This window comes from Hydra vulgaris, chromosome 02 (genome assembly GCF_038396675.1).
Source record: "Hydra vulgaris chromosome 02, alternate assembly HydraT2T_AEP".
NCBI classification, from domain to species: Eukaryota; Metazoa; Cnidaria; class Hydrozoa; order Anthoathecata; family Hydridae; genus Hydra; species Hydra vulgaris.
Genome location: NC_088921.1, coordinates 65,194,591 through 65,213,225, shown reverse-complemented (window position 1 = coordinate 65,213,225; position 18,635 = coordinate 65,194,591). Strand labels below are relative to the sequence as shown.

The window sequence follows — 18,635 nt, the reverse complement described above, 5'->3', positions numbered from 1 at the left end:
TATATGTATGCATGTATGTATGTATGTATGTGTGTATGTATGTATGTATGTATGTATGTATGTATGTATGTATGTATGTATGTATGTATGTATGTATGTATGTATGTATGTATGTGTGTATGTATGTATGTATGTATGTATGTATGTATGTATGTATATATTTATATGTATGTATTAATATATAAGAAGTTAAAAATTTTTTTTGAAAGCTGAAACTTTTGGTGAAGTTTCAAATAAAGTTTTAAGTATAACGGTTTTTGCTAATTACCTCTTTTTCTGTTTCAAAAGAATCCAATAATGCCACAATATGTTTATGTTTAAGGTGTTGCATGATTTCAATCTCTCTTTGTAAATTGCGCAGTTCTTTTTGTGAGCGATTGTTTTTTGGAATAAATTTCATGGCAACAACCTGAAAAAAAAAATTAAGGTTATGAATAAAAATACTGCATGAAACAAAGCCTATTTGTGCTTAATTATATTGGTGATTGTATACATACATACATGCATACATACATACATATATACATACATACATACATACATACATACATACATACATACATACATACATACATATATATATATATATATATATATATATATATATATATATATATACACAACCCTTAGAATTAGGGTGGGCAATGCTGACCTAAAAGCGTTTGAGATCAGCAAAAAATCCCAGACCTCATTTCTATGTTTTATGGTCAAACCTTTGTTGTACATTTTTCTGCCAACCTGATGCCGACCTCACACAGATTAAGGTCAGCAAGTTATTGCTGACCTTATTTTTCCTGATTCCACGGGCTGATATATATACATATATCTCACTTCTGCTACAGCATGGGGCTCACAGTGGCTGGTGAACTTCAATACAGATAAAACTCAATTTTTTTCAGCCAATCGTTATTGCAATAATTTAGATCTTCCTATATTTATGAACAGTCATGTACCCGATGAGTCATCCACTCTTTATCCTCTAGAATTAACTCTTACTTCTGATCTTTTTCGGAAACCATATATCAAATCTATTGCAAAATTAGCATCTGCTAAGGTGCATCTCTTTATCGAGCTCGACACTTTCTTACTTCAGATTCTATTCTCTATCTCAATAAATCTCAAATCCGATCTAGTATAGAATACTGTTGCAATATCTGGGGCAGATCTTCTAATGATGCCCTTTCTCTTTCAGACAAAGTGCAAAAACGCATTGTAAACATAGTTGGACCTGCCTTGCAGCCAACCTCTAACCATTATCACATCATTGCAATATTGCTTCTCTTTCTCTTTTCTACAAATACTATAATGGGCACTGCTCTAAAGAGCTAGCGTCTCTTGTGCCATCTACTAAAATTCATTCTCGTATTTCTTGTCATTCAATTAAGTCTCATCCTTTTTCTGTGACTGTTCCAAAGTGCTCTAAAAACTCTTATTTATCTATTTTTTTTCCTAGGACATCAGTACTTTGGAATTCGTTTCCTTCATCTTGCTTTCCTTATTCATATAATTTCCAACGCTTTAAGTCGTCTGTCAATCGTTACCTTGCTCTACAATCTTCATCTTTTCTCTTACAGTAACTTCCAACTCAAATAGTGGTTTCTTGCAGCATTGTTGGAAGCAAAGATGTTTAAAAAAAAATAAATATATATATATATATATATATATATATATATATATATATATATATATATATATATATATATATATATATATATATATATATATACAGTGGTGGCATAAAGTCTTTGCCACACTGTTGGATTTTATACAACTTGTACTTAGGTTGCCTTGGTATATTACTTTTTAAAGCTTTTCCTTCAGGAATTTGTCTAAATCTCTAATTAGACATCTCCCGCATTATTAGCAACAGTTTTCATATAGTTTAACTTGTTAATTTAATTGCTATTGTTGGTTGATTGAGACACCTGCCACTACCTTCAATACAATCTGTATTATACTGGTAAGTAAAATATAGTATTTGAATGTTTTTGTTGAAATTTGTGTTCTATATTTGTTGAAATTTGTGGTCTATAACTTTTACTACAATTTTGATTGGTTTAACACCATAGTAATTATCAATTAATTACTAATTATAATTAGTAATTATAGCTAGTCTAATTAACTACAATTACACATATATCATTATTTCACACCAAATCTCTAATTTATTTTGTATTCTTGTTAACTAAACTTAACGTAAACAATTATTTTCTACATAATTTTATGAGTTATTAGAAAAAAATGTGCTTTTTGTATAGGATTGTTATCAATATGGCCATCCCATTATCTCTTGAACGACGCCTGCAAATAGTGGTAATGGCAAAACAAGGAATTTCCTACAGGGACATTGCTAAAGCATTAAAGGCTAGCTTGAGGACTGTCACCTACACCATCAAAAGAGAGGGAGAATGGGACAGTAAAAGACAAAAAGCGTTCTGGCAGACCACGCTAAACGACTATTCGGGAAGATGGGCTTTTGGTTCGGGCAAGTCTGGCTAATCGCTTCGACATGGCATCTGATGTAGCCAGTGACATGGGAAAAACGCACAGCATCAATCTGGCAGCAAGAACCATAAGGAAACGCCTTCAGCAAGCTGGGTTGAATGGTAGAATTGCTGCCAAGAAGCCATTATTGCGGCCTGACAATATTGCGAAGCGACAAGCATTTGCAAGGCAACACAAGAACTGGACTGTTGAACAGTGGAATAAAGTGTTGTGGAGTGATGAGAGTTGTTTTACTGTATTCTGTGGAGCAAAACGAGCGTATGTTAGAAGAAAAGTTGGTTAGAGATTTAGTTCTCAATGTGTTGCACCAACAGTGAAACATGGTGGAGGTTCCCTTATGATTTGGGGTTGCATGTCAGGATTTGGTGTTGACTGGCTGTATTGTTGTAAAGGCACTGTTAACCAAGACAAGTACATAGAAATACTCAAAACACAAGTTAAACCATCTGCCACCAAGCTTTTTGGCAGGAATAAGACGTTTGTTTTCCAACAAGACAATGCTCCCTGCCACAAAGCCAAAAAAGTTACTGAATACTTTCGAACCGCACGCATCAATGTGATTGAATGGCCACCACAAAGTCTCGACTTGAACCCCATTGAAAATTTGTGGGAGGAACTGTTCAGAATGGTGCAGAAAAGCAAGCCCAGCAATTTGGATGAATTGTGGCAACAGTTGGAGTCTGCTTGGGATGCAATCCCAATTGCCACAGTTCAAAAGCTGGTACAGTCAATGCCTAGGCGCATACAGGCACTCATTGATGCGCGTGTGGACACACAAAATATTAACATTTTTTTATATTTGTGTTGCTTTTTTACAAGTGCTATGCATTTATATCATTTGATTCTTATTTGGTGCTGTTTGGTGGTGCTTTAACTTTTGCATAATAAAAATAAATGACTTTTTCTTGTTTTTCCTGAGAGTGGCAAAGACTTTATGCCGTTACTGTGTGTATATGTGTATATATATATATATATATATATATATATATATATATATATATATATATATATATATATATATATATATATACATATATATATATACATATATATATATATATAACATATATATATATATATATATATATATATATATATATATATATATATATATATATATATATTTATATATATATATATTTATATATATTAGTCTACTTTTCTGTCTACTTTTTTGAGGATAATTATTGGCATTAACAAAGTCATTTATTATACTTAAAACATTTTATACATTATTGCTACTGTTTTTACCTTTTGTGACTCGTAAGCAACAACTTCTTTCTGTAACAAAACGTAAATTAGTCTATCCAGCTGGATGTGGTTAGGATATGGAGGCTAGTGATATTTTATCTTATTTGGGTTTTTACCTAATATTTATTTTTATCTAACAGATAAAAATTCAAATAATATTTTATGTTATTTGAAGTTTTATTTAAACTCAATTGAAACTTTATTTTCCTAAAAATTGTATTTCAGTAATCTTGCATGCATGAACTAAAAAAACATCTTTAAATAAATTTTTGAACTGAACATTGATGATGCAAATATATAAGTTTTGTATGCAAATTGATAAACTTTGCTCATTGTTTACTTCATTCTTTAACTTTTATACAGATTACAAAAATAAACAACTTTTTTAGAAAATAATTTTATACCTGTCCAGTATACTTTTTACGACCTTTATAAACTTTTCCAAAGGAACCTTCTCCAATGAGCTCCAAAACATGATAGTCATTTGCAGGCATATTGTCATAAGAACATTCTCAATTTTTTACTAGCTAAAACAATTAAGAATTTTTTATAGCTTAAACAAGTAAAAACCATCATTATATTATTATAGAAAAATCTTGTTTTTATAAAATGATAGCAATCAAACTACATAATTGCCATTATTTGTGTTTTGGAATTATTTAAAGGGGGAGAAAAAAAGTTATTCTATGTGAGATTATGGAAATAAAAATTAATCAAACAAACTCAAAAAATCAATTCTTACTTTAAACTTTTAAAAATTGTTTTAAATTGAAAACTCTTAGAAATGAATCAAAAATAAAAATAGAATTCAAAGATTTTGAATGCAAATGCAGCAATCAATGATAATTGCTGTGAATATCTAAATGTTTGTTAAACTCTTGCATTTATTTTCTCTTTATAAGTAAAAACTTTATTTATTGAAAACCTTTTATTTTGGAACTACGCCATTATAATGATTGATGTTTAAAGATCAACTTTTGATCTTTAAACATCAATCAAAGTTTAAACAATCTTTAAACATCAATCAAATTTATCTGATCAATCAAAATAACATCAATATTTATCTCATCAATCAAAATAACATCAATGTTTATCTCATCAATTAATATAACATCAATGCTTATCTCATCAATCAAAAGAACATCATTGTTTATCCCATCAATCAAAATCACTTAAAGCTTCAAACTTTGTGTTTTATAATTCAAATTTTATGATCATTAAATAACTGTGTTAAAAACTTAATTTTACAATATTGTGCATCAATGTTAATAATAATAATTATTATTAGTATATCAAATATATTATCAATTGATATTAACATTTTTTATTTATGTTCATTTAATATTTACTGATTGAGTTTTTAAATTTTCAATATACTATTAATAACAAAAAAAATTAGTAACATTCAAAACATTGGTAATAAAACTATATATAAAAACTGATTAAAACGATTTTAAAAAACAATTATTAATTATTTGATAACAAAAACACAAAGAAAAAATGGAAAGCTGTTTTTTATTCTGTAACTAACTACATAGTTAAAATATACTACACGTAACTACATACTCAAATGGAATTCTTCTGTCTTTTGTAGTTTATTGTTAACTAATAAAATTAAAAAATTACAACATTTAGGTCTTTTATCTTTTTTATCTTCCATATTTCTTTATCTTCCACCTTTGTTCAGCTTCATGAAGGTATATAAAAGAATAATTTCTATGCACCTTTTAATGCCAGTTACAATGATAATTTCTATGCAATGAAGTCTAAAACGCTGCAAGAACTATGGTCTTTATTTCGGTTTTGTTTCTGCATCACTTACTTGTCGAATAAATATAGCATCTTCTGGATGTCTAAACAGTTTAAATTAAAAGTTTTTTTAATTCATAAAATTACAAATTTTTTCTTCAATAAACTTTATAATTAAAATATAATAGAAACCACCTTTTTATTCATAACTTTTTTTTCCCATAATTTTAACATTTTTTTAAATATTAAACTTAAATTAACTAAATCAAGAAACTTATATCTCTTAATTCATTTATATGTCGCTTTACTTATTTACATATCTCTTTACATCGTTTAAATGATGACTGGCTTTATAAAGTATAATTAATACGAAGTATGCATGTATACCGCTCATAATTATTTGAATGATCATACTTTTTAAAGTATGACCAAAACTAGCATATATTGCAATATATATTTTACTTTACTATTTATTTACATAAAAATACAAAAAATAAAAAAATACCTTTATAATTTACTTTTATCTATGTAACTACAAAACATGCACAAATTCAACTACTACATGTGCACCATGTTTCTTTATCAAATATTGCAAAAATAAAATTATCAAAACTATAAAACTAAAGCAGAGCTATAAAAAAACAAAAACAAAAAACATACTCTCTTTCGCCTTCCTCATTAAGATAAGAAACAGCAATAGCAAGAACAGTGCCATCATTAGAAAAGCTTAACGAGGATATACTACTTTGATAGCGATGAAACTAAGATTACATAAAAAAATATAAAAGCATGTACTAATAGTAATATAATATATATATATGCATAATATAATATGTATATATGTATATATATATATATATATATAATATATATATATATATATATATATATATATATATATATATATATATATATATATATATATATATATATATATATATATATATATATATATATTAACAATATTTCACTGACCTATTGTGGTCAGCATCATCAGGTAATGAAAAAACGTTACAAAATAACATAAAACCAACCATTTTAAAAAGAAGACATTAAAAAGCGTAAAATATAAAAACCAATCAAATAATATAATAGTGATGTCAGTAAATTGTGGTCAAAATTGGTCCCAAAGTTTTTGTTTTCACATTATTCCCATCATTTCTATTTAGAACAGTTTGCCCAATACCTATCTCGTGTTGAACTCTTGCTTTTTTTATCTCTAGAGATTCTCTAACTTTTCTTTTCCTGTATTCTGGAATGACAGCCAAGGTCTTAGGATTTAGCCAATCAAAGGTACCACGACATGTTCTAGAATTTTCTGTAACTCCTGAACTCAACCATTTTTGATTTTTACAGGCTCTTTGGTGTTCTGCACTTCTTGAATTGAGTTCTTTTTAGTCTCACCAATATATATACTTCTGCATGAGCATTTAAGTTCGTAAACACCCGAATTTGAGTTCGGTGGTAGTTTTTGTTGTTGTTGCATAGTATATTATTTAAATTGGGAGCTGAAGTAAATATAACTGTGATGTTTTGTTTTCTAAACTCTCTACAGAGTTTAGGGCTAGAGTTTTTGCTGACCACAATAGGTCAGCGAAATGTCGTTAATATATTATTATATCAAAATATATTTCAAAAATAGTTGTACGTTGCCTTTTTTATTGAAATCAATTTATATTTATGTATGTATGTATGTATATATATATATATATATATATATATATATATATATATATATATATATATATATATATATATATATATATATATATATATATATATATATATATATATATATATATATATTAAAGAAAAACACAATATTTTTAAATCTTGACATGTTTTGTAGTTAACATACTACATTTTCAAAAGATAAAGTTACAATTTAAAACTCTGGATATAAATATAAAATCAAAATTGGAAGACATTACAGAGAAATATAATAACAGACAAATAGAATTGTTACCAATAAAAATTAATAATAACGTAAAGAAAAAAGAACTTTCCATTAATAAAACTCACAAGAAGAAATTATGCTCCCACATAAAATTTACTAGCCTTCTTTCTAAACACCAACACTTTGTTCATAATATGTCAATATGCTCTACCGCCTGTATTTATAAAAAAGATGGACGTTTTCGCTCAGTTTGATAGCATTGCACAGTTTCTCAACACTCAACTAAGAAGCAGTGATTCGGAACTTCAACTTAAAAGCGAACTTTCTCATTTAGCGAACAATTACGTATATAAATACACACCATCTGAAGGTTGTCTAAGGAAACACAAAATATTGAAAAGACCAAAGAATAATGAAAGCATTATAATCAAAAAACAAGACAAAGGGAATGGTTTAATTATTTTTAATAAGGTTGACTATATTAAATCTTTAACTAATATTATAAGTGATAAAACTAAATTTAAGGAGTTTAAAGACGATCCAACTATTAAAAGAGAACAATCTTTACAAGGGTATCTTAAGAAACTTAAAAAACATAACTGTTTTGAAAATGATGTTTACAATAAAATTTATCTTGTTGGTTCACAAACAGCAAGAACTTATGCTTTACCTAAGATGCACAAATTCAGTAAAGATTCTTCTCTACCACCTTTTAGACCAATTATTTCAACAATCGGGACATATAATTATAAACTTGCCAAATATCTTTCTGATTTATTGTCTCCTTATATACCTAAATTTTATTCCACCTGTGACTCTTTTTCTTTTGTTGAGGAGTTAAAACAAGTTGATATAACTAACAAATATATAGTTTCCTATGATGTTGAAAGCTTATTTACTAATATTCCACTTAATGAAACTATAAATATAGCTACTGATTTATACTTTAAAGATAAAACATGCTTAAAATATTTTTCGAAAACTCAGTTCAAAAAATTACTTCAAATCTCAACATCCGGTTCTCATTTCTTATTTAACGGGAAATATTATGATCAATTAGATGGCGTTGCCATGGGTTCTCCTTTAGCGCCAATTTTGACTTATATTTTTATTGGGTTTCACAAACAAAAATGGGTTAGTAATTGCTCTTCCTCCATACCATTTTCTATAAACGTTATGTGGATGATATTATCGCTATTTTTAATTCAGAGTTTGAAGCTCAGGAATTTTTTACACACCTCAATAAACAACATGAAAACTTTAAATTTACTATGGAAAAAGAACAAGATAATCAAATTGCATTTTTAGATGTTCTTATCAATAAGTCTGTTTTGCTTTCCACATCAGTTTAACACAAAAAAACATATACTGGTCTTTTACAAAAATTTTCCAGTTTTGTTCCCTATTGTTATAAAATTAGTGTTATACGTTGTTCAATTGATAGAACATATAAAATTAATAATACATGGCTTGGATTTGATAAGGACATAAAAAATCTACCTAATGTTTTAAAAAATAACCAATATCCACTTAATATAATTGACACTGAAATTAAATAATTTGTTGATAAAAAGTTAAATCCATCTGTGATAAATAGTATTGATAACCATAATATAAGATATTATAAGCTTCTATTTATAGGATTTTACTCAAATTTTACTAGATCTATAGTTAATAAAATCATTAAAAAATATTGTAAAGATGTTATAATTAATTTAATTTTCACTACCAACAAATTACAAAACAATTTATGTATAAAAGATCCACTTCCTAAGCTGCTCAAATCCAATGTTGTTTACAAATTTTCTTGTGCTGGATGTAATGCCAGTTATATTGGAGAAACCTCCAGACACTTAACAACAAAGATTCATGAGCATCTTACAAGTGACAAACAATCTAATGTTTATAAGCATTTAATTTCATCTGTTAAATGTAAAAATCTAAGTAACTATAATTGTTTTAAAATTTTGGATATTGCTTTTAACAAAAACAAATTGAAAATTAAAGAAGCACTCCATGTTAAATGGGAGAACCCATCTTTAAATAAACAAACTGTTCATTATAATATAAATTTGTCTATCTAGTTTTTTTTTTGTTTTTTTTTTTTGTTTTTTTTGTTTTTTTTGTTGTTTATTTACTTATAATTTTATTTTTTTGCTATTTACGGTATCATAATTTGTATTATAATTTTTATTGGTTTGTAACAATTCTATTTGTCTGTTATTATTTCTGTGTAATGTCTTCCAATTTTGATTTTATATTTATATCCAGAGTTTTAAATTGTAACTTTATCTTTTGAAAATGTAGTATGTTAACTACGAAACATGTCAAGATTAAAAAATCGTGTTTTTCTTCAAAATATGTTCACATTTATTGCTATTGCGTTGCTCAAGAAATACATATATATATATATATATATATATATATATATATATATATATATATATATATATATATATATATAATTATAAATTAAATATATATACATAATTTTTCATGTTTTATACAAAATGTACAATAATATTGTACAATACATTTAACTTTTTGATAATAATTTTTTTATTTAACTGTTTCATCCACTTAAACAATTCAGATTCTATAAATATTTACCTGGCATAAACGCTTCTTATGAAAGCCATCCCAAACATTAACAAACCCATCTGATCCACCTGTTGCAAAAGTGTTGTAGCTAAAGGTAAACAATTTCAATTAAACTTGAACTTTTTTTCCTAATTAATTCTAAGTTAAAATCATTACAGCAAATATTAAAGTAATTCAATCAATTCTTAAAACTTACTTTTTTTAATTTTGTCTTAATTTTGACTTCAATTTATAAAGCTTTAAAAAAAATTTTATAAATAGAAAATTTAAAGAAACCTGCTTTTCTAAAGAACAGATATTTTATAAATAGACAAGGAAAGTAGTTGGATTGTTTCTACATTGTTTCTACAAACTAAATCTTAACAAGGCTGCAGAAAGCCATATTAAATGTTAATTAAATTTGAGGAAAACAAATAAAGACCAAGAAATTAATCAGGAAAACACAATGAGATTGTTTTCAAAAAAGCTGATGCATGCGGAAAAAATAAATATATTATAGATATTGAATACAAGTTGGAAACCATAAAAGTATCTGCTAACAGAATAACAAGTCATACAATAATGAATTTTGTAATTAGGTGAATATTAATTTTTAATTTTTAATTTTACAATTTTGCATTTTGGAACAATAAAAAATAAAAAATAAAGTTTCACATTAAGAAACATGTTAGCCTGTTGTATGAAATATTGTTGTTGTACCCCATCTACAACAACAGTATTCCATACATGAAACAATAAGAGATTTATGGAAAAGAATCATTATAAATTGACTAGCTAGATAAAAGGTTACAAACTTTAGCTAATGTGAAATTTTGCAATGGACTTTGGATATAGTTTTCAGGATCAAGTCAGTACTAAAATACAGTTTAAGAAAATATGAAAAAAAAAATCATTGAAACAGAATTAAAAATGTTTATTAATACAGAAATAAATAGAAGCATGGTCGGCAAAAAATTACGTTACTGACTTTAATACAAAATTAAAATAATCAAGGTAACAACAAAGATTATCCAGGTTATATTTAAAAATATCCAAAAAATGTTTTCCTAAAAAAATCCAAAAATTTTTTTAAGGAAATATTCTGAAAATTCTGAAAATATCTCATGTTTTTGAAGAAATATCCAGGAAAAATCCAGAAATATCTTATATATTTGAAAAGAAATTTATCATTTGTATTTATTATTTATTATTTGTACATGCAAACAAATGTGTGTACACATAATTTAAACATTACTTTGATGCGAAAGAAGTTTAAATACTTTAATTTTTCCAATAAGTAAATCAGATGCATAGCACTCTGGATGTTACAATGAAAAAATTTTGAGGTTTAAAGACTCTATAAAAAAAACATTTTTTTTTTAAAGTTTTATTTTGAAGTAGTTTTATATTTTTAACTATTATTGTGGTTTAACATTTTTTTCTTTAAATTTTCCTAAAAAAAGGGCTTAAAATCATATATAAATTGAATGTTATAGCCATAGTCACAGTCGAGTGTACATACATTGACTGATTTAAATAAGGGTGAAATTTAAATAGGTGCAATGGAGTGTACATACACCAACTGACTTAAATTTAAATAGGCGCAGTGGAGTACATACATCGACTGAGAGTTTTGGTTTTCAAAATTTTCAATTTTTTTATATGAAAGAAAAGTATTTCAATACTTATTTAAATAGGATTTAAATTAATTTAATTTATATTAAAAAATTACTAAATTAAATTACACTAATTTTTTAGGTGAAATAGTCAAAATAATTTATAATAAATATCTGCATGCAAATAAGAAAATTTAATTGTACATGCATACAAATAATGCTTAATTTAACTAAATATAGCGTAGAGTAACTGATCAATGATACCTTTATTGTTTTAATTATTTGATGACATGTTACAAAAACAATAATTTTAACTTGTATTTTTAGAAAACTAAATATCTGGAAAAAGATAATCCCTGTAAAATTTACTGAAATTAAGGTACCTCGACTTCATTAAGGTACATTCATTAAGTATGAAAAAGATATGAAAAAGAACGCTGTTCATCAGGAATAATTCAATTTTGCAAAAAAAAAAATATTTTTAAAAACTTTTACTAATAAATAAAGAGAGCTTATAAAGTAGTTTTATAAAATTGCAAAAAAATGTTGCCAGAGTCACAAACAGTAAAAGAACCTACAGAAGATGCAACTTCAACCACAGAAAGAGAAATGAAATGTTTGACAAAGTATTAGCCTGTCTGTCAGGGATAACAAAAAGTTCTTTGCAAACATTTCAGCCAAAAATAAAATTTAAAAAAATCCAATCAATGTTAGGACAGATGTAAAAAATATGGTGACAAAAGGGAATCTGATATAGGAAAAAAATGAGATGACAAATTTAGTGAGAAAGCATGATCTTATTTACTTAAATAATAACTAAGCCCTTATCAGAAGAAAAATAAAAGTTAAGGAGCAAAGGTTAAAAAAATTATTAGAATTGTGGATTGATAAAATAACTTCTGTGTTATATAACTTCTAGCTATTGAAAATACAAATTTCATGCGCCAGTGCAACTAAGGTCACTGATACATAAGCTAGATCAAAAAATCTATAAAACATTTAAAACACTAAAGAAGTAATTAGATAAAGTGAATTAGTTATTTCAAACATTCACAAACTACATCAAAAATTAAACTTGTAAAAGCAGTGGGCAGGTTAACCTAAAACCACATTAACGTAAAGACCTTACACAAAGCATACCATTGCAAAAATTATTAGTTGGCAGTTATAAATGTACCATTAACTATTGCCAATATATTTTCAAAAACAACTTTTTGTTATACTTTATTTTGGTAAAAAACGTATTAAAAAGTAAAAACAGAAAGCTCACCCATTATGAAATGCAATAGTGTTAACAGGATAAACATATTCTGTTCCCTCATTTTTTACACGGTGGCATTTGAACGCATACTTTTTTTTTTGTACTTCAGGACTTGGATCGAAATATTCTACAGCAACTCTTCCTTCAATTGAACTCAATACATATCCTAATTTTGGTAAATTAAAAAGGAACAAGAAAAAAAATATAAAGATATAAATAGAAGTTTGAATTAATAAACTACACAAAAAACAAACAGAGAACAAAATAAATTTAAAAAAACATGAGAAAATCAAAACCAAAATATGAGACAATCAAAATATAAGACAATCAAAAGAAACAAAGATATAAAAAACAAAACAAATTTCAATACATTTAATGATAAAATTTACAAAGAAAATTTTTCACTAAAAATTATAACTTTTTATTTTTTGGACAATGTGTTTTAGGTTATTCATTTTCCATGTATGGTACAATTTAATATAATTTTCTTAAATTCAAAAACCTCCATAATTCAATTAAATGCAAAGTCACCATATTGCGTTCTTAAGAAACTCTCATGCTTACTTTTCTATAATTTGAATCTTCAATTAATTCTGTAATTCAAATGTGTAAAGATGTCACATACTTCAAATATAACAAATATGTAAAGATGTAACATAATTCAAAATGATAAAAAAAAATTATTTTCTTATTTTATTTTATCCAATTACTCTGATTAACAGCTTTACCATATGATTATTTTACAGCTGTTTTCTTTGCTTTAAGAAAATAAAATATAATTTTTTTTGCAAATATTCTAGAATTAGACACACTGAAATATCTGCAAAGATATTAAAATTGCAACTCACAACAATCATTAGGTAGTTTTACTTATCGTAGGAATTTTATATCTTTTAAAAATATTTTTGAAGAGGCCAAGTGGGTTAATGCTAATTTTCTTCCAACAAATACAATCTATGGATCAAAAAAAATATCTAATCTCTTAATGGAAAATTTTGCTCACATGCAGTAAAAAAACTAAATTGCTACCTTAAAATAAGAGAACAAGATACAAAACTTTTCAACCTTGTTTTGTTATGCAAACAAAAACATGGAACTCGATTTCAGAGCAAACTTTTTCAAATGGTTTTCAGAAATCAGAAATATCTGTGAAGGCAATAATGACAATCTTTTCTGTAACTGTAACAAAAAACATAAAAGACTTAATTTGTTAAAGACAAAATTCAATGTAGACCAAAAAGCTAATGGACATAAATTCAATATATGTATTAACAACAAATTATCAGATAAGGTCATCTTTGCAGAGATTTCTGAATAAATAGATTGTTTTATTTTTAACTAATTTTCTATCCTAATAAATAAATTATTAACTATTTTAAAAATACTTGTTGCATTCAATTTTTTTATTTGAAACAATTTTTCACATACTTACAAAGTATGTGTTTGTTTGCAATACTAAATGATAAATTTTTGTTCTGTTGTACATTATTAATCGACAAAACTTTAGCTTTTTTAAAAAAATTGATTCTAAGTCATTTTTATCAATAAATCAAAATCAAAACGCTTTATTAAAAAATTTTGATTCAAAGAATAATATCAAAATGGTTTCCAGTAATAAGCAAGTAGTAATGTATATCAGGCCTTGTTTTAAACAACGTACGCGTTTTTACATAAACAGTAAGCCATTTCAGTCAAGACACTTTTTATCAATTTTTAATATTTAAACAAGCCTAAAGACTTGTTTAAATATTAAACTTTTTTTTTTTTCTTTTTATCTTACTGCTTAAGTAGTAAGATAAAAAGAAAAAAAAAGAAGATAAATAACGCGTAAAAAAAGAAATCATAAAAGAAATTCAATTTAAAAAAACTTTTCTTAGTCATCTTGCAGGTAGGGTTTTTCAGTTCCGGGAACCCGAACTCGGACTCGGCAAGTCTGTGGGTAAATACCCGGATCCGATACCCGGTTTATGGCTCAGCGAGTCTCATGGTTTGAATGTTTTGCCTTGTTTCGTAGGCAGCAGTGCGTCGTCGAGCTGGATCCCTACCTTTTCTAGAAAAATATAGTATTAGGGTTTGTGAATCTAACTTAAAGTTGACCTTGGCCATGACATTTTAGATGTTTTGAGAACATTCAAGTTTATGTGTGTTTCCATGTATGTCCGAATACACACTAAAAGAATTAACTTCATAACTTAATTTTTTTCTAATCGAATGTTTTTATATATAAGCGAATGCTTTAAAGGGTTTGCTAATATAATATGTTTCTATCATGGCAAATGTTTTAAAAACATTCGCTAATATAAAAACTTTTGATTAGAAAGATTGAAGTTAATAAGTGAATTCTTTTAGTGCGTATTTAAAAAACTTAAAAAAGAAACACTTTACATTTATTATTTCTTTATTTTAGGAAAAAAGTGAAATATCATAATTTTACTAGAACATTTTTTACAGCCCCATTATGCCGAAGCACTCCAAAGTGTGAGAGTATTTCACTCAATGTGTCGATTTGAAAAGTTGAAAATGCAATAAGTGTTCAACGCTAATATCAAACAAAAATGGAAATACTTCATCAATGATTAAACATTTAAAAGTTAAACATGGAATTTCTTTACCAACAAGGGAATAAATAGGAGAAAATTCTGGCACCAAACGATTGAAAACTATTGACACTTTGGTTTCGGTTGCAAGAAAGCCTTTAGAAGAAATTGTCTCTAAAATGGCCGCTCTTAATGGTATATCATTTAGGGCAACTAGTTTAGTTTTATTCGTGAAAGTTTAGTAAAATCAAGTTGTTATCTTCCTAAAGTCGAAAGAGATGTTATGAATTTAATTCATAAGTATAAAAAAAATATAAAAATTGTTCGTATAATTATCAAATTTTTTAAAAGTTCTTCTATGAGAAATAATATTTTGCAAGAAAAGATCAAAATAGTTTTAGGAAATGAACTTCAGCTAGTGTTAGACGTAAGAACTCGTTGGAACTCAATGATCGAAATGATATCTAGATTTTTAAAATTATTTTATATCATTAAAGAAGCTCTGCAACATATTGGAAGTGTTCATTTAATAAAAAATATTAATATTGAATTATTAAATGAATTGGAAAATACTTAGGATAAGCCTATTAAATTAACTGTTCAAGCTCTTAGCAGAGACGATGCTAATCTTGCAACAGCCTGATTAGCAATTGATTTTATGTTAAAAAATTAAAAGAATCCAATGGTAATTTAAGTCGAGAGCTACTAATGACAATGAAAACTCAAATAAATAGCCGTAAAAACCAAGAAATAGAAGAGCTATTAGATTCTCTTGTAAATGGTACTATGCCTTCAAAGAAAATACAATTATTTACAACAGATTTACTGAAGAGATTATTTGGTGTGGATGAAGAACAGCAAAACACACATGAACAGGGGCATTCAGCTGAAAATAAAGAAAATACTACAGAAAAGACAGTACCATTAACACTGGAGGAAGAACAACATAGAATATTAGAAAGTGCCAAATGTCCAATTTTGCCAAGTTGTGGAGATAAATTAGCTAATATAAAAAAATAATTTTTATTATTTTCAAAAACTAAAAAAAGAACTGTATATTTAGAAAAATTGTATCAAGCGTTAATTACGATAAAACCAACATCAACAAATTCCAAACGAGCACTTTCTGTAGCATCTAACTTCTGTACAAGAATTCGTTTTAGATTATCGGACAATTCATTAAGTGCATAAGTTTTTTTATAGTTTTATTTTTTAAGTAAAAATAATTGCTGTCACACAAACACTTGCAAGTATTTTAATTAAGTTAAGTTTATTTTTGCTAGTATATTTATATGCATTTTATAAAAAGCAATTTTTTTAAAAAGGTAATGTCAAGTTTATTTGGTAATTTAAGATTATAATAAGTATAGAATAATGTATTTACGTTCGACGTTGAACTGGCTAAAAATTATTTTATTTACCTTAACGCATACCAAATCCATTTTTAAAAATCGACGTGAGAACAAAAAATCCTTTCATGGTATTGTTAAAATTGCAACCAATAAAATTGCAACCAATTAGTATTGAACCCGGACCCGATAGATATTCTTAGACTCGACTCTGACTCGTCAGGTCTAAAACTGCCAGGTTTTTCCCAAGCCCTACTTGCAGGGCAAGAATATATTTATTTTGACAATTTTCATACCAAACAATAACAAAAATAATTAGCAAGTTTAAAAAATAAATAAAAAATAAAAAGTATATTAGCTAAAAAATAGCACACATTAAATTTATTTTATATTAGCACCATTTTTGATATTTTAATTTTTTTGTTTGTTTTGATTGATTTTATCAAAAAAATGAAAAACATTAATTTTTACAAACTAATAATAATAAAATAAAATAAATAAAAAACTTCTATGGATACAACTCTATTATTAATTTAAAAATAAATACACTTGATAACGTTATCTAAACTCCCTCGATATATTGTATTGAAAAATTAATAACAGTTATATTTATGGAAGTTTTTTATTTAATTAATTATTACAAGTATTTACGCTTGAAGCAATAACCCTCGCAATGTCTTTTATCAATATTTATAAGAAAAATATTAGTTCAGAAAAAATCCCCGGCTAATAACCCCTGCTAGAATTATTGTTTAGCTGGCACCAGGGTTGTAAAAACCCCATATTTAGCTGGGGCTCCGGTCAGTTCCTAGTTCCAAGTAGTTCAAGAAAGCAAAACAGATTACGATGATTAAATAAAATGAATAAATGAAGTAAAAACTGAAATTGATACATTGTTTGCTTTTCATTCCAAGCCTAAAGCACAGATTTTAAACAAAAATATTTTTGCTATTTATAGAAATCCTCAAGTGTCGATACAATTTTATTCATATTTTAAATAAAACTTTGAAAATATGTTAACTAAACTTACTAAAAAAAATTATTAACAAAAAATTTTCTTAACACTATTTTGTTTTTTGCAAAGAAAAGTTTTGGCTAGTTGATTTTTTTAAAAAATTTTAAAAATAAATCTGGATTAAAGTCTGAATAAATTTATACCTCAATAAAAACAAGTATTGATGTTAAATTATATCTTAATGTTTGAGTTTTAATGTTTGGGTTTTTTTTTTTTTTTAATAAGTTGCTAACTTGTTATTAATAGAATATTTTTTATAATATTCTAATAATAATAGTAAATTCTTATTTTATACATATTTATATATAATATACATATTTTTATATAATATATAGTAATATACATTATATATTTAAAACTGCAATGCAACAAAAAAGTTTTGATATAGCCACAAATTAAAAAATAAAATCGCCCAGCGCAATATTTCATGCTCATAATACTGAAATATGTTATCAACGAGCACGATTATGTGCACTCAGTATCAAGTCTTCAGAGAGCGATATTCAGAGTTGGAAATTGGTTGCCATGGTGCAATTCAAAAATTGCATACACAAGTATGGCCCCTCCCCATACTTCACTCACTCAGAAACATACCAGTTCATACAAGGGTTGACGATTTTTTGCAAGAATCTTTTTCCTGTAAAGTCCGGGAAATCACACAAAAAAGCTTTGGTTTTTTAGTTAATGCATTTGTCTATCAGAAAAAATACGTTACTGCAGCTTTGATATTGAATAAAAACAATGAAATATCACCATTTACTAAAAGATGACTACATAACTTTGTTTCCTTTTTGGAGTTGAATTAACATGCTTGATTCTGGACATTTTAAACAACAGAAACATTTTTAATTTGATTTAAAATAAATACTAGTTAA

At 26.3% G+C, this 18,635-nt stretch overlaps 2 protein-coding genes across 5 annotated transcripts in view; both read right to left on the bottom strand.

Annotated features, from left to right (window-relative positions):
- Positions 1-4,285, bottom strand: part of LOC100215129 (serine/threonine-protein kinase 36) — a 44,075-nt gene extending 39,790 nt beyond the window's left edge. For 2 of the 4 annotated variants that reach the window (XR_010636837.1, XM_065791707.1), the window contains exons 1-2: positions 4,161-4,285; positions 269-409 (exon numbers count right to left, since the gene is read on the bottom strand). Coding sequence is in view for 1 of the 4 variants with exons in the window: in XM_065791706.1 (XP_065647778.1) it covers positions 269-409; positions 4,161-4,250 (231 nt within the window). In the remaining 3 variants the exon portion in view is untranslated. The remainder of the gene's footprint in view (positions 1-268; positions 410-4,160) is intronic. The other 2 variants (XR_010636836.1, XM_065791706.1) reach the window with 1 other exon arrangement.
- Positions 4,286-5,254: 969 nt separating this feature from the next.
- LOC100202272 (mitotic checkpoint protein BUB3) overlaps positions 5,255-18,635 on the bottom strand; it is a 29,793-nt gene continuing 16,412 nt past the window's right edge. The window contains exons 8-11 of the mRNA XM_065791705.1: positions 12,869-13,025; positions 10,013-10,091; positions 6,166-6,266; positions 5,255-5,609 (exon numbers count right to left, since the gene is read on the bottom strand). Coding sequence (XP_065647777.1) covers positions 5,549-5,609; positions 6,166-6,266; positions 10,013-10,091; positions 12,869-13,025 — 398 coding nt within the window. The 3' untranslated portion in view covers positions 5,255-5,548. The remainder of the gene's footprint in view (positions 5,610-6,165; positions 6,267-10,012; positions 10,092-12,868; positions 13,026-18,635) is intronic.